Below are 14,755 nucleotides of genomic sequence, written 5' to 3'. Positions count from 1 at the left end.
CGAATATGGAGTGTATAAATATAAAGTGCAGTTTTGACGCATCATGACGGTTTCATTTCTAAATTAATTATAATTTCGTTCACAGTAATTTACAATAAACCTCACTTTTATACTAGAGGCTTTTATTTTACCGGATGTTACGTCACAAGAGGAAGTGACGGTGGTGAAGGATTTCGCGCGAGAGCCCAAAGCAGTGTCCGGTGTTTCCGGTCTCCTGTGCTTTAATGTCTGTTTATTTCTTCATAACATTTTATTTTAGATTAAAACCAAACTTTAAGTTTGTTTAGAAGTGAAACGGAAGGTAAGAGCATGTTGTTTATTTTCCTACAAACATCACAGCGGTTAGTTTTTATAGCACGAGCCGCAGTTGCTTTAATGAGCACTCAGTGTTTACTGATTAATTTATTCAGGAATATTAAACTCATCATTACAGATTACTCATTAATATTAATACCAAGGTTTTTTTTTAATTGAACACTGTATATTTCTTTATGTTTAAATTAATAAAATTGCTCCTGCTAAATTACACGCTGGTGCAAAAGTTTTTACACCCTTAAGGTAAACTGAAAAGGACAAAAATTGGGTTGCTTTGCTGTTCCTTTATTATCAGTCCTGCTTAAATACTGGAGGGGAAAATAAATCTAAAACCATCTCAGATATTTTCATCTCTGTTTCTTGATATCTGAAAAAAATTAAGTGTATCTACTTTTATATGCTACAATACACACATTTAAAAATATGTATAAAGGTAATTTTGATGAATATGAATTAAGAATTCTTGCTGCTGTGACAGAACTTTTATTTATTAATGTTTATTTCTCCTTCAGTTGCAGTCATAACACATTTATTTTTCTCTCTTAAAAATCCTACATGATGATGATGATGATTTATTATGTATTGCTGATTTATTTATTTGTTTATTTCCCTTTGCTGGCAGTCCCAGTCATGTTCTCAGACGTCATCTTGCCGAAGGAGACTCTGCTCCGTCCTCCGAGCTCCGACGCGCCGGTGTTCGAGCGAGAAGAGCCGTCCTACTCCGGCTGCTCGGAGTGTTTCCGTCTCGGAGAGCGCAGCTTCAGCCGTCAGTACGCTCACATCTACGCCACACGCCTCATGCAGATGCGGGAGATCCTGAGCGAGAGAGCGCAGCAGAAATGGGGTGAGGGCTTTCAGCAGACTCTAATCAACTGCCACATCAGGAGAGCGTCTCGGCTCAGGAACAGATCAGTCCGGGAAAGAGTTTTTAAAAATAGTTTGTCAGGTTTAATCAAACAATGTTATGAGTAAGTTGATTATTTTTCCTAGACAGAATGTCCCCAAGTGTTTTATTCTGTCAAACATAGTTGGGTTCTGTTCTCACTCGCATTAGAGCAGCTGGAATTTTGAGTCATTCAGTCACCTCTCTCTCTCTCTCTCTCTCTCTCTCTCTCTCTCTCACACTTTCTTTCTTTCTCTCTCACTCACACACTTTGTCTTTCTCACACTCTCACTTTCTCTCACACTTTCTCTCACACACACTTTCTCTCTCTCTCACACACTCACACACTCTCACACACACACTTTCTTACTTTCTCTCTCTCGCACACTTTCTCTCACACTCTCTCTCACTCACACTTTCTCTTTCTCTCACACACTTTCTCACTCACTCACACTTTCTTTCTCTCTTGCACACTCTCGCAAACTTTCTCTCACACACACTCTCACTCTCACACTTTCTCTCTCGCACACTTTCTCTCTCTCTCTCGCACACTTTCTCTCTCTCTCTCGCACACTTTCTCTCTCTCTCGCACACTTTCTCTCTCTCTCGCACACTTTCTCTCTCTCTCTCGCACACTTTCCCTCTCTCTCGCACACTTTCTCACTCTCTCGCACACTTTCTTTCTCTCACTCTGTCTCTCACTCTCTCTCTCTCACACACACACACACACATTCTCACTCTCTCACACACTTTCTTTCTCTCTCTCTCTGTCACACACACACACACACACACACACACACACACACACACATACATATATATATATATTAGGGCTGTCAATCAATTAAAAAAAATTAAGTAATTAATTGCACATTTCTGTAATTAATCGCGATTAATCTATCAGATTAATTGCATTTTTCTACTTAAGACTGAATATTTATGTAAAATCATCAAATTAATGTAAACACAGAGAAAGTATATTTAAATTCAAAAACCATTTTAATGGCTTAAGATGCACATGTGCACAGTGCAAATACAAAAAAGAATGAGCAAAGATATTGTTGAAAGTTCAGAACATTGAACATTTTTCACTCCATAGACATAATTTACTGAGTCCTTCTTTACACTCAGCCAGTTACTGAGGCAGACCAGTTCGTTTACGTTATCGGGGGACGAAGAAGCTCGCTTCTTTTGAATGATGTGGCCTGAGAGTGAGAACAACCTCTCACAAGGCACTGTAGTTGCAGGGGTTGACAGGTACTTGCATGCAGTGGGTGCCAGCCTGGCATGTGCTCCCTCTCTCTTTGACCACCATTGTTACGAGCGCTGTCAGTGCCGAGTGTGGTCAACTTTTCCTTGATTTCCCGTTCATTTGCAACATCCAGAAAATGGTTAGCACATGCCTCGGCATAATGTCGCTCCTCGGTTTTACTCACAGTAAGTGCAAACGACTGCAGAGTCCAGTCTTGATCAATGAAATGCGCTGTGACGCCCGAACAATTATCGTTGTTGATAGACGTCCAATGGTCACCCGTGAGAGCGATGTGCTTTGCTTGCGCAAGCATGTTCACCCGCTGTGCCCTCTCATCCTCATACAAAGTGTGTATTCTTGACACGATGGTTCCTCTCAAGGGTAAATTATAAGAGGCATCTCCCGATGCAACACGAATTACTTCTCTCAGTCCATCGTCCTCTACTGTGCTAACTGGGCGGCAGTTTTTAACTATCCAAGCAACCAAGGAATTGGTTAACTTTTCACTTACAGGTTTCGTTATTCGCCCACGAGTGCCACACTCCTGTAGTGTAGACTGGCGAGGTCCAGTGGAGGTAATTTCAGCAGGGTGTTTTGCTTTGAGGTGATACGCTAAAGACATGTTACTTCTGTGGTAATTAAATTCGGCTTTGCAAACTGTGCAAATTGCCTTAGTTTTGTCCAACGAGCCGTCGGGCAACTTTTTAAAATGAAACTTTCCCCCTAAAAGTTCGCCCTTATCCTTCTTTCCGCCATAGACTCTCCTTTAGTTAGGATAGCTGTTTCTGCCCGGTTTTCCCGCACACGTAACCAAAGGTTATGGGTCAGCCGCCACTGGAAGTAAACAAAACCACGTTAATTGCGTTAATTTTTTTAATGTGTTAAATGTTTAAAATTAACCGCCAAAATTAACGCGTTAACTTTGACAGCACTAATATATATAATTTTTTTTTTTTCCTGTCTCCTGAAGTCAATAAGACATGATGATGATGGGAAAACTTAGTCACACCTTCACCTCTGACACTGGAGACTCCTTCCATGAAAGTTAAACAAACATCTCTTTACACGCCAAGTTGTTGTTTTTTTTTAATCAGTTTACTAAAGTCCCGATGAATGAGCCGTTACTAGAGAGACCGTAACGAGCGCATTGATGGTGTATAACCCTGCACTACTGTCCGAGCTGCTGTTCTACAACATTAATCCACACCTTCTGACCAATCAGAGTGCAGAATTAAGCAGCGCCGTGGGGTCACCTGGTGAGAGAGGAGACCCAGAACGGCCTCTGAGGAAAGCGTTGTGTTTGTGTTTTTGTTCCTCGGCGCAGTAAAGGCGTGTGTTTCAGGTTCGGCCGTGCCCATCAGGAAGCTGTGTGACCTGCAGACGGGAGAGAGGTGTGTGATCGTGGGCACGCTGTTCAAACACATGGAGCTGCAGCCGTCCATCCTGAAGGAGATCAGCGAGGAGGTGAGCAGTGGGTTTAAACAAATAATAATCTCTTCTATTCAAAACACAATATGGATATTGTAACCATGGCAACTCTCTTAGCAGTCCTAGCTTGAGTAGCTCTCTCTCTCTCTCTCTCTGAATTAGATTTGTTACTCTCAGTGGTGAGGAGGAGGAGGTTTACCTTCTCTATACCTGAATCCAGAGAGTTTGCGTGAAGCTGAATGTGTAACCTGACGCTCTTATTTATCTTTGGTTTTGATTCGATGTCGTCCTCGTATTCCTTCTGTAAGACACTCCTCAGGACCATGACGTCGTCCTCCTTCCTGTACCGATCACCACTCCGAAAAAAAAAGCTTGTGCGAAGTGGAAAACATCCTGATGGAGGAGCATTTATAAATATTTTATGCAAATTCCAGCATAGTGATAATATCCTGTACTATTTGTTGATTTATTCTCAACGGAAATATCGTAATAAATTTTACAGGAGTTACAGGAGAGTGGGGATGAAGTGAACATTAGTTTTGAGATTTTTTTTTTAATGCAAATTAAATGAGTACATGAAAAACTTGGGCATATTTTACCTTAAACAGCCCTTAAATCCGTCTGTGTTTGCAGTGTTGTGTTTTCAGTGTGATTTGTTGGGCTATAAGCAGGATTGTGGAAAATGTCTCAACTCGATTTCCATGAAACTTGGTGGAAGGGTGCACCATGGGCCAAGAACTCATAACGTTATGGAGCAGCTCCACAAATTTAGTTTCACTGTTGCTCATGATGGATGTAAGAGAGGCGTGTGGCCTTGTTGGAATTCTGCACTCAAAAATGCTGTGCAGCTTAAAATCCAGTAGATGGCAGTAAAGTTCAACAGTGACAAAACATAACCAGTGTAGAAACACGATTACTCTGAATCCGTAATCCTTTGGGATTCACATTTTCGGAACATAATTCTAATATTTTTGGGAATACAGTTCTGTGCACAAGTCTGAGGCGCATGTACAGAAATGCCGTCGACCCAAAATGGCTTAAAAAAATAATGAAATGAAATGTTTCAATTTTAAGTTACTGTAATCAGTGAGCCATAATAAATGAAACAGTCAGTATTTGGTGTGAGACAAAATTCCCTTTGCTTTAAAAATAAATATATATAGGTATATATATTTACACTGGGTGGTGTAGTGGTTAGCGCTGTCGCCTCACAGCAAGAAGGTCCGGGTTTGAGCCCCGGGGCCGGCGAGGGCCTTTCTGTGTGGAGTTTGCATGTTCTCCCCGTGTCCGCGTGGGTTTCCTCCGGGTGCTCCGGTTTCCCCCACAGTCCAAAGACATGCAGGTTAGGTTAACTGGTGACTCTAAATTGAGCGTAGGTGTGAATGTGAGTGTGAATGGTTGTCTGTGTCTATGTGTCAGCCCTGTGATGACCTGGCAACTTGTCCAGGGTGAACCCCGCCTAAGCGGCTAGAGATAATGAGATCAGATGAGATATATATCAGGTCCAGTGAGGTCAGTTTTATGTGGAAATGATCTGTAGGTTTTCCTGAGCATCTTACAGAACCAGCCACAGTTCTTCTGGACACTTTGACTGTCACACTCACTTCTTCATTTTACACCAAAACCCAGCAGCCTTCATCATGGTTTCTTTTTTCATCTGAAAAGTGTCTCTTAAAAGTGGTAATATGCTGCTCAGACATGTTACAAACCTTTTTTTTTCTGTAACATTTAATTTTGTGCTGGAAAAACCCCTGAATGTTTGGAACTCTAAAATATTTTTTATGTAATGTTGTGACTCGGTGATGTAGAAATCATAAAATAGAAATCTATCACAAAGTTTGTGTCTGGGGGGGGGGGCTAATACTTTTGCTGTATAATCAGCGTATAAATTGGTTGCGGTTGCAGATTTTCATGTCATCAGAGAGTCGACTGTTGTCTGTGGTGGAAGTCTGAGCTCTCCGAGTGGTTTTTCCAGTTTACTGTATCATTATTATTTAATAATTAACATCTCGCAGACGCACACACGTGACACTCCGGTCCTCTGCTGTCGCTCACTTCACAGTCGTTTCTGTTTGTCTTTGCCGTTTCAGCACAACCTGCTCCCGCAGCCTCCTCGGGCCAAATACATCAGCCAATCAGACGAGCTCATTCTGGAGGACGAGCTGCAGAGGATCAAACTGGAGGGCAAAATCGAAACCTCCAAGTTCGTTACCGGTAAACAGACGCGCAATCCGATCACAGTATGCTGTCTCATGATCTCCAAATCACCGCAGGATTTAGTAACATTTCATTAATTATTCATTTATTTGTGATTCATGTTTACATAATATATCTACACAAAAATAAGCTTTTAATTCTTCACCCTTCATATTGTTCATCTTTCGGCTCAGTGTTTTTAATCTTTATTCATTTAATCAGAACAAGGGTTTTTGGTTTGTTTTTTTTTATGATTGTGTGTGTGTGTGTGTGTTGCTTTTCTTGTAAAATAAGCAGTATAGTAATGAAGCGGAGTGACTGTTACCGCCCTAAGGTTGATTATTTTCCTGTAACAGCACATCCCTGAGTGTTTTATTCCTCTTACACCTCAGGAATTCACTTATGATTACAGTCTTCTGTCTCTTGAGGTTAATAAGACAAAAAGCACAGTTTATTGGCTCAGCCTGTGTGTGTGTGTGTGTGTGTGTGTGTGTAACCAAGTTCGAGCTTGTTTGAGAATGTAATTGGCGTGCCCGCCTCAGGTAGCGACTCCACAGTCGCTGCGTACCGACTATGGAAGTGCCACGTTGCATCATCTCGAATCGTGGCATCGCTGTATTTCTGAGCCGCCTATTTTTTTCTGTTTATGTACCGTAGCTTCTGTCTCCCAGTCAGATAAAGGCAGAGCTCAGACCTGAACGAGCTGTTACTATAGAAACAATTGTATATAATATTATTATCCATACATGACACTTTTTCGATGGAATAAAACGTGTTCTATTCCCTTCTAGCGGGTTTCATTCACTTGGTTCGATAGCATGCGATATTGTTAGCGTATCGCTTATCCTACGTGTATTATGTCACTCTACGTGATGGAGAATGAGCGTTGAATATGGCTTACGATATTGCACAGTTGTCAAGACAACATGACGTCACACGCCAGAGACGTAAAACTTCCGCGCTAGCGAGTGAGCAGCTGTGACAATGTGTAAACAAACATGGCCGCCAGGTTGGCTTCGTTACAAAATACGTAAGATTTTGAGAGAATTTTGAAAGAGAAAGACGCGTTGAACACCCGAAAGGAATGTGGATGGATAATAATAATAATAATGATGGCTTTTTTCATGGTTTGTAAGATAGACGAGTGGCTGAATGGAATATATCTGATAGACCACTCAACACCAGCCAATATTATTTAATTGAATTGGAGCTGCACTACCGTTCGACATGTTTTCGTGTTTATTCTCCGACAGGAAGTGTGATTGCTGTCCTGGGTGCAGAGAAAAATGACGGTAAATTTACCGTGGAGGATTATTGTCTGGCTGATCTGCCGCCTCAGATGCCCAGAGAACCTTTAAACGCAGACAGGTTCGTTTGTTGTTTTCGTACGGAGTAATAAATTAGTAATGTTGGCGTTTTCTGATTCATGCTGATGGATGTGCAGGTTCGTGCTCCTGGCCTCGGGTCTGGGTTTGGGCAGCAGCAGGGCAGAGAGCTTGCTGGGACTGCAGCTGCTGGTCGACACGGTGTCGGGTCACCTGGGCGACATCGGGGAGCAGAACGGCGCGGCGTCCATCTCTCGCGTCCTGTTGGCTGGAAACCTGCTGAGCCAAAGCACACAGGATAAAGACTCCAGCGTGAAGGTGAGGCTCCGTCAGTGTTTGAGAATCCGTCCCGCGTATGCGCTCTTTTTAAATCGGATTTTTAAATCCAGGCGAAGTATCTGACGAAGAAGACGCAGGCAGGAAGTGTGGAGGCCATCAGACTGCTGGATGAGCTGCTGGTTCAGCTGGTGGTGAGTATCATGTAGAGACGTCTCCGGCTCTGAAACCCCTTTTCCACCAAATCAGTTCCAGGGCTGGTGCTGGTTCACAACTTGTTCAACTTGCGAGCCAGCTGAGAACCAGTTTGCTTTTCCATAGCTCGCGGTGCTAAGCGGAGTCACGTCAGTTACGTCGCTGTATACGTCAGTTACGGCGCTACGTTTACATAAACCTTGGCGCGAATATCCAAGCAAAAACAACACGGAAGAAGCAGCAGCAACAACAGCAGCAATAATAATAATGGATGACTTCGCGTTTGTACAGCTGCTGCTTCTCGCTGCTTAAAAATGGCGATCTTTCACGGTCTTGTTATTGTTGTCGGTCTTAACAACTCCGCCCCCCGCGCTGACGTAAGCGGTTCTTTCCTCTGGCCCAGCAGAGAGTTGGTGCTAGCCTGGAACCGGTTTTTCTGGCCCCAGAGCCAGTTCTTTGTCAGTGGAAACAGAAAACCCGGTTCCAAACTAAGCACTGAACCCGAACCAGCCCTGGAACTGCTTTGGTGGAAAAGGGGCATGAGAGACGCGTCTGCGGTTTTATACACGCGTGTTTTGTCTCGTACAGGCCTCCGTGGCGGTCGACGTGATGCCAGGAGAGTTTGACCCCACGAACTACACTCTGCCTCAACAGCCCCTGCACAGCTGCATGTTCCTTCTGTGCGGCTCGTACCGAACCCTGCACCTCGTCACGAACCCGTACCAGGCCATAGTAGACGGCGTCCGGTGAGCGCAAAACCAACGAACTAAATGATCGTTTTGTTTAAAAGTGATTTTAAGCAAAGCATTTATTTTTAATTCCTGTCTTTCGATTTGATGTTCATGATTTGGGTTGTGTTGTAAGGTCGCCATGGTAACCAACTCGAGAAATTGTGATGAGTTAAAAAAAAAATCATCAAAATTCAGTATTTTCTGATTTAGATGCGAAGCTGGATTAAAGAGCGGGAGGAGGGTGAATGAGTGACTCGGGTCAGTTTGGTTTTTGAGTTATACTGTGTATATATGATGCGTAATGCTTTTCCTATGGGGGTGGGGGGGGTCAGTTTTCTGGGCACATCAGGACAGAATGTGGGTGACATTGTGAAGTACAGCAGCATGGACGATCACCTGGAGATCCTGGAGAACACGCTGCGACTCCGACACCTCGCTCCGACCGCGCCCGACACGCTGGGTATAAAACACACCACACGCCGGAGTTTCAGAGTTATATGACGTTCAGGTTCAGTGATGGATTTTGTTCATCATTAGATCACATTCACAACAGGAAGTACATCTTGAAATGCCCCAATGCATTATGGGTTGGTGGTTGGTGTTTGTACCGTGAGCTAAAGTTTTTAGTGTGCGCAGGTTGTTACCCGTTCTACCAGAAGGACCCGTTCATCCTGAGTGAATGTCCTCATGTGTACTTCAGCGGAAATGCTCCCAAGTACCAGTCTAAACGTGTCACAGGTCAGTACAGGACCATCACACTAACTGTGATAGGTACTGAGGCCACGCCCCCTTAAAGGAGAACTGAAGGCAAAAATTTTTTATTATAAAAATTCTATTTCTCATTTTATTAAATATCGGAATGCATTTTTGATCGCTATTTTGTCGCTGCTATAGCAAGTTCTGAGTGTATGAAATATGCTCTGTAATATATCAGTCCATATGTCAAAGCAACGGCCGTAAACGAGATTCGTTCAGACCTGTGCGAGACATCGTAGGACGGAAGTAAAACGTACAGCGGAAATCAAAGTGACCGACAAAAGACACACGCGCCCTCTTTCGAATGCTGACGTGATCAAGCCGGAAGTTTTGTTTGTTTTGATAGCAATCAGGAAAGTTTGAAAAAAGTAGGCAGTAATCGTCATTTAAACTCGTTTTTGTGCAATACTTCGTTTGGAAAACAGTTTTCAAAATGGCGGCGCTGACACTTGACGTTTCGAAGTCTCGCACAATTCTCGTGAAGATCGCGTGGATAAGCGACGCCTGCCGTGGACCAAACGAACTAAATTCAACACGGCTAAAAACCAAATAGGCCGATAAGTATCATATTTAATTGCGATTAGTTGCCAATACGAGTCGTGATATAAGGTTACTAAAACCCAAAACGTAATCGAATAACAGGTTAATTAAGAAATAAAGCAAGTTTAAAAATGACTTCAGTTCCTCTTTAACTGTGACTGACATGCACATTGATTGGTCATGCCTCCTGCACTGAAACTAATAGGCATATAGGCCACACCTCTTTCACTGGGATTCACCATCGTATTTGTTTTTTTGGTGTCTCCCTCCCCCAGGTCCTGAAGGTCAGGAGGTCCTGCTGCTGACAATCCCAGAATTCAGCAGTACGCAGACGGCCTGCCTGGTGAACCTACGCACGCTTGAGTGTGAGCCGATCAGGTTCTCCGCTTTCTCCACTGACGAGGATGATGAGAGTGAGATGAACGTCAGCCACTAAACGTCCACAGTGCAATTTTTTTTTCTTAGAGAAACTTGAGTGGAAGGGGAAGCCCTCAGTGATGGGCAAGAAGTCGTAAATATTCAAATAAAATAAAAAATCACAGTGGATGAGATCAAGGTACTTGAGCAGGAATTTTAATAATTGCTTAAGTAATTAATAACGTAAACGGCGTCTTGAGTTCCTGGCTAGGAAAATATGTTGGAAAATATAGTGGCTGAACATCCTGTCCATCTTTCTGTGTTGAGAATCGTGTGTTTGGTAAAGAAGATCAAACCGACAAATCCATAAACAAGCCTTTATTGGATGAAACAAAAAAAAAACCAAGTCCATTCGACCGCGAGGTCTCTCTGAGAGAAACATCTCCTGTAGACATTGTGCAGTGCTGACACAGGTGCTTATTTGTGTGAAAGAAGTGTAAATAAAGTCACTTTTTTTGTATAAATGTTCAGTTGTGGCTCTGTGGGAACCGTGTGGGTCGTCGGAGGACACGGGATGGGGACGTTTGTGAAGTTAGAGCCCAGTGTTATAATTGTAAGAAAACAAAATGTGGCAGGCTGTAGAGGAGTCGTTAATGAAAGACGATGGCGACATCTGTAACCTGTTATTGCCTTCGGAAAAACAAAAAAGCTGTAGACGACTGACGGGTGCAGCTTTAAATAACGCCAACAGCAACTAGTTTTATTTCGTCAGTTATCTAATGCATATTTGTTACAGTTAACATGCATCATTTAAAACTAACCAAGACGGCACAGACAAGTTTATATTGCAATGGTGAGTAAGGGCTGTCTCTTGGTCAAAAAGGGGTGGAGCTTCAGTTAAATTTAGTCAGACTTGATCATGTGACATCACACTGGACAGTTTGCCAGAAAGCAGGACGGTAGACATGTAGCTAATGTTGTATTTAAATAGTCGGTTAAGTCAGATTATGTGGTTTATCAAATAAATGATGCTCTTTGGTAGTGCTTAGCATAAAATACGTCTTTGTCACATGACCAGAGCTGATCAAATTTACGATCAAGTCCAACCTTGCTGATCCAGAGATGCCCGTTTTGAACGGTGTTAGTTCCTTGAAACTGATGAAATAACGCAAGTTCTTGGTGGAGCACTTGTACTCGGAGAACTTTGGTAAGTACTTCCTTCAGAACCCATTATGTGATGGTTCAAGAACTTTCCATGAGCACTTGACTGTGCTGGTTGAATATGCCACAGGCGGAGGAGGTCGCACTCTATGTGCTTATAGTCTCATTCGTGACCTCCAGACTCTCCCAGTAATCATCAATCTTGAAGTTATAGTCGTAATCCAACGAGTCTGTGATCTCGAGCTCTGGTTGGATGGGGTTTTCCTCCTCCGGCAGCCATGAATCATACCATGGTGTGAAGGTCGACGTACTTGGTGGAATCGTGGTGGTTGTGGTGGGGATGGCTGTGGTAGTAGTGGGCTCGGTGGTTGTTGGTGGCAATGTTGTCATACTTGGTGTAGTTGACATCTTGGCCATCAGCCTCTGTTGCCGCAATCGACGAAGCCTCATGATCCTTAAGCGTCGTAGACGGGTTCGGTCAGTATATCCACCGTTACCGTTAGGAATCTGGTTGCTGATCTTTCTGTCGCCACGGAAGGTATAGCGACTGCCTTTTCCGGGGTTGAGCAATCGGATGGGCTTGTTGCCATGAAGTGCCATGATCTCTTTGATGCGGTCCCAGTTGGATTTGTTAAGTTCAAAGTTGCACAGGGTGGCACCTGGTTCGAAACCCACCGCACACTTTCGGCTCATGGAGGAATAGCCGTAGGCCCGTGCTGTCACCTGATACTCACCAGGATTCAGCATGCGCCAGTAATCACCAGCCTCACCTGAAAGAGCACATTTAAAGCATTCTTGAGTCTTGTAGTAGTAGGACGAGGTGCTGGACACACCGGACAGCTTGAACCTTAAATTAGACTACGCTATGTATCCAGCCCTTGGTGAAGTGCTCATCAAGCTTCTCAAGGACCAGGTCAAAATCAAAACCTGTGTCTTCAAACTTTATCTTATGATGCATACAATATAAGAACATCCTTAAATATATTACCTCACCATTACCTTTATTCTATTAGGAAACTTGATTAAGGACACCTAGTATTGTCTTGCACAATAACTCATTTGCAATAAATACTTTTATGGCATGGTGCAGAAGGTGATGTTAAAGCAGAACTACAAGTCTCACCTGTGGTGATATCATGATTGACTCCTTCTACAGAAATACTGGCATTTACAATGGGGTTCCCCTCCTTGTCTCGAACAACCCCCTTTATCCCCCGGTGCACCTAAAAAGATCAAGATCAAGGTTCTGATGATGAAAAAGCAGGGCACCAGAGGGTTATCCTGACTGAACCTACACTGTAGATGAGAGCTGTTGAAATCCATTAGAGGCAACATGATCTCTTCTGAAGATGTTTCAAAACAACAACCAAGACTACCTCACCTGATCCATGAGTGTGAGCAGAGCCTCTCTGTTGTACTCCCACTCTCTCTGGAGCTCACTCTGATGGGGATACTTGTCACAGCCCAGGAAGATGGACAACTCCAAACAGTTGGTGTGTAAGTAGCTGAAATCATTCATACCTAAGAAAGGGAGGAGAAAAATTGCACAATTGGTCCTTTAATTTTAGGTAATGTATCCAGGGGCAGTACTCACTTCCTGGAATGGGCTTCCATTTGGCACGGTTGACAATTCCAATTCCACCTGTGGGGTCCTCGGTATGACAACCTCTCCGGAACGTATGGGTCATTGTGCGGTGAGTGGAAGCATAAGATATGGCCAACCAGCGGAACAGAGACTGGTCCTCAATCATCCTGATTTCATCTGGTTCTGCCTGTCCATGCCCTTGTTCATAGCCTTCTTCCTGGTGTCCTTCCTGGTATCCTTCCTGGTATCCCCGATCATGGTACCCTTCGTGGTACCCTTCAGAATGACCCTCATGATCGTACCCCTGATGGTGGTATTCTTGGTTCTCTTGATGGTATCCATAACTTTCTTGGTGGTAGCCATAGTTCTCTTGAGGGTAACCATAGCTTTCTTGATGGTACCCGATGTGGTGGTAAGGATTTGATTCTGGATCTTCCTCATATTGGCGCTTGCGACGATAAGCCCTGTGGTTCAGCTTCTTCTCCAGCTCCTCAGCCTCTTTGGTGAGCCGACGCATGTCGAAAGGGTAGGTGACCATCCGCTCTCCGCCTTGCAGATTGGCTCCTAGGACAAATGGGTGGCTTTCCATCCAGGAGATAAGGGCCCGTGTCTCCACTGCTAACTACATAACACCCAGTTAAAAGGAAATAAGGTTTCTTCACATTTGTCACATGAGTCAATACAGACATTACATGGCACGCCCTAGTCAATAGTGTTAGTATTATTTATAACGTTGTGCTTACGGGTCCATTTTCTGCCAGGTAGCCATCAGGAATGGGCACATGGTGATTTGGGGTCAATTTGGGCACCATGCCTTTGTCCTCTGCATTCCAGTACACAGTGTTAAGGTCTGGAAAGTTCTGGAAGATGTCATGTCCATGCTCAGTCCAATGGCCCAGTGTCCAGCTGCCCAGCTCAGACCCCTGAGACGAACAAAGTAATGCTAAAGCCAAACTGGAGCGTTCTCTGTCAAAACTCAGAGGTCGTTTAAACTTAATCAGGCCTGACCAATTTGATATCGGTTTCGTGGAGTAAATTATGCCAGCAAGCTAAAATTCTGTCTTTCGTTATTCACCTGTTAGTTTGGCATCAGGTTTTGGATTAACTTTTAAATTATGGTCAGTTATCTTCTGATCTAATAGCACTCAGCACAACCCTGGTAGATTCAGACACACGTACAAGGAAAACTGTTTTCCCATCTACACAAACCTTCTCGAAAGCTGTCACATGACCATCGGGGTTGACTGAGGGTACAAGGTGAAGGCGTATTCCATCCACCAGGATGCGCACTCGCGGGTTTCCGTCTTTGTACTCCTTACAGAGGTACTGCATGAGCATCAGCAGGAGTTCTCGACCCAAAGCCTCGTTACCATGGTAACCAGCTGTGTAGCGGAACTCCGGCTCACCTGTTGAGATGGGAACAGGCAGGCAAAGCTGTAAACATGTATTGTAAAGTTTCATTAATTGACTTGAGTGAGATTTCAAGTAATGTTTTAGAATATCAAGGTTTCAATAAAATAGATTTTTCTGGAATTTCTCACCCGTCTCATGGACCCCGGGCTTATCCGTGATCTCCATGGCGTAGATATCTAGGCCTTTTGAACTCTTGCCCAAGCTGTACATCCTGGTGATGGTGGGATACTCGTCTGAAATGGACTTCATCAACTGCAACCACAACAAAAACCTCATTACTCAATCACACCGATTCTGGTTTAAGACGTGGTGAGAAATGACCTCTCCTTATGTCTTAAACAC

The 14,755-nt window shown here is 43.7% G+C and overlaps 2 protein-coding genes across 4 annotated transcripts in view; one reads left to right on the top strand and one right to left on the bottom strand.

Moving 5' to 3' along the window:
- The first annotated feature begins 154 nt into the window (after positions 1–154).
- pold2 (polymerase (DNA directed), delta 2, regulatory subunit) lies at positions 155–10,778 on the top strand. Of its 2 annotated transcripts, none has more exons than XM_060931113.1 (11): positions 155–301; positions 938–1,159; positions 3,793–3,914; positions 5,969–6,092; positions 7,328–7,442; positions 7,519–7,717; positions 7,789–7,869; positions 8,459–8,616; positions 8,934–9,061; positions 9,238–9,339; positions 10,173–10,778. In XM_060931113.1, exons 2-11 carry the CDS (start codon positions 946–948, stop codon positions 10,331–10,333), a joined length of 1,404 nt encoding a protein of 467 aa, XP_060787096.1. In that variant the 5' UTR covers positions 155–301; positions 938–945; the 3' UTR covers positions 10,334–10,778. The 2 variants fall into 2 exon arrangements, with proteins under 2 accessions (XP_060787096.1, XP_060787095.1); XM_060931112.1 differs by having other exon boundaries at positions 3,775–3,914.
- The window catches only part of aebp1b (AE binding protein 1b), a 42,754-nt gene continuing 38,616 nt past the window's right edge, over positions 10,618–14,755 (bottom strand). For both annotated transcript variants that reach the window (XM_060931110.1, XM_060931111.1), the window contains exons 16-22: positions 14,542–14,665; positions 14,210–14,406; positions 13,744–13,923; positions 13,010–13,622; positions 12,797–12,936; positions 12,539–12,638; positions 10,618–12,185 (exon numbers count right to left, since the gene is read on the bottom strand). In XM_060931110.1, the coding sequence (XP_060787093.1) occupies positions 11,563–12,185; positions 12,539–12,638; positions 12,797–12,936; positions 13,010–13,622; positions 13,744–13,923; positions 14,210–14,406; positions 14,542–14,665 (1,977 nt within the window). In that variant the 3' untranslated portion in view covers positions 10,618–11,562. The remainder of the gene's footprint in view (positions 12,186–12,538; positions 12,639–12,796; positions 12,937–13,009; positions 13,623–13,743; positions 13,924–14,209; positions 14,407–14,541; positions 14,666–14,755) is intronic.

Source organism: Neoarius graeffei, chromosome 10 (assembly GCF_027579695.1).
Source record: "Neoarius graeffei isolate fNeoGra1 chromosome 10, fNeoGra1.pri, whole genome shotgun sequence".
Taxonomy (NCBI): Eukaryota; Metazoa; Chordata; class Actinopteri; order Siluriformes; family Ariidae; genus Neoarius; species Neoarius graeffei.
The sequence above is the reverse complement of the archived record's forward strand: the minus strand, read 5'-3'. Positions and strand labels throughout refer to the sequence as shown.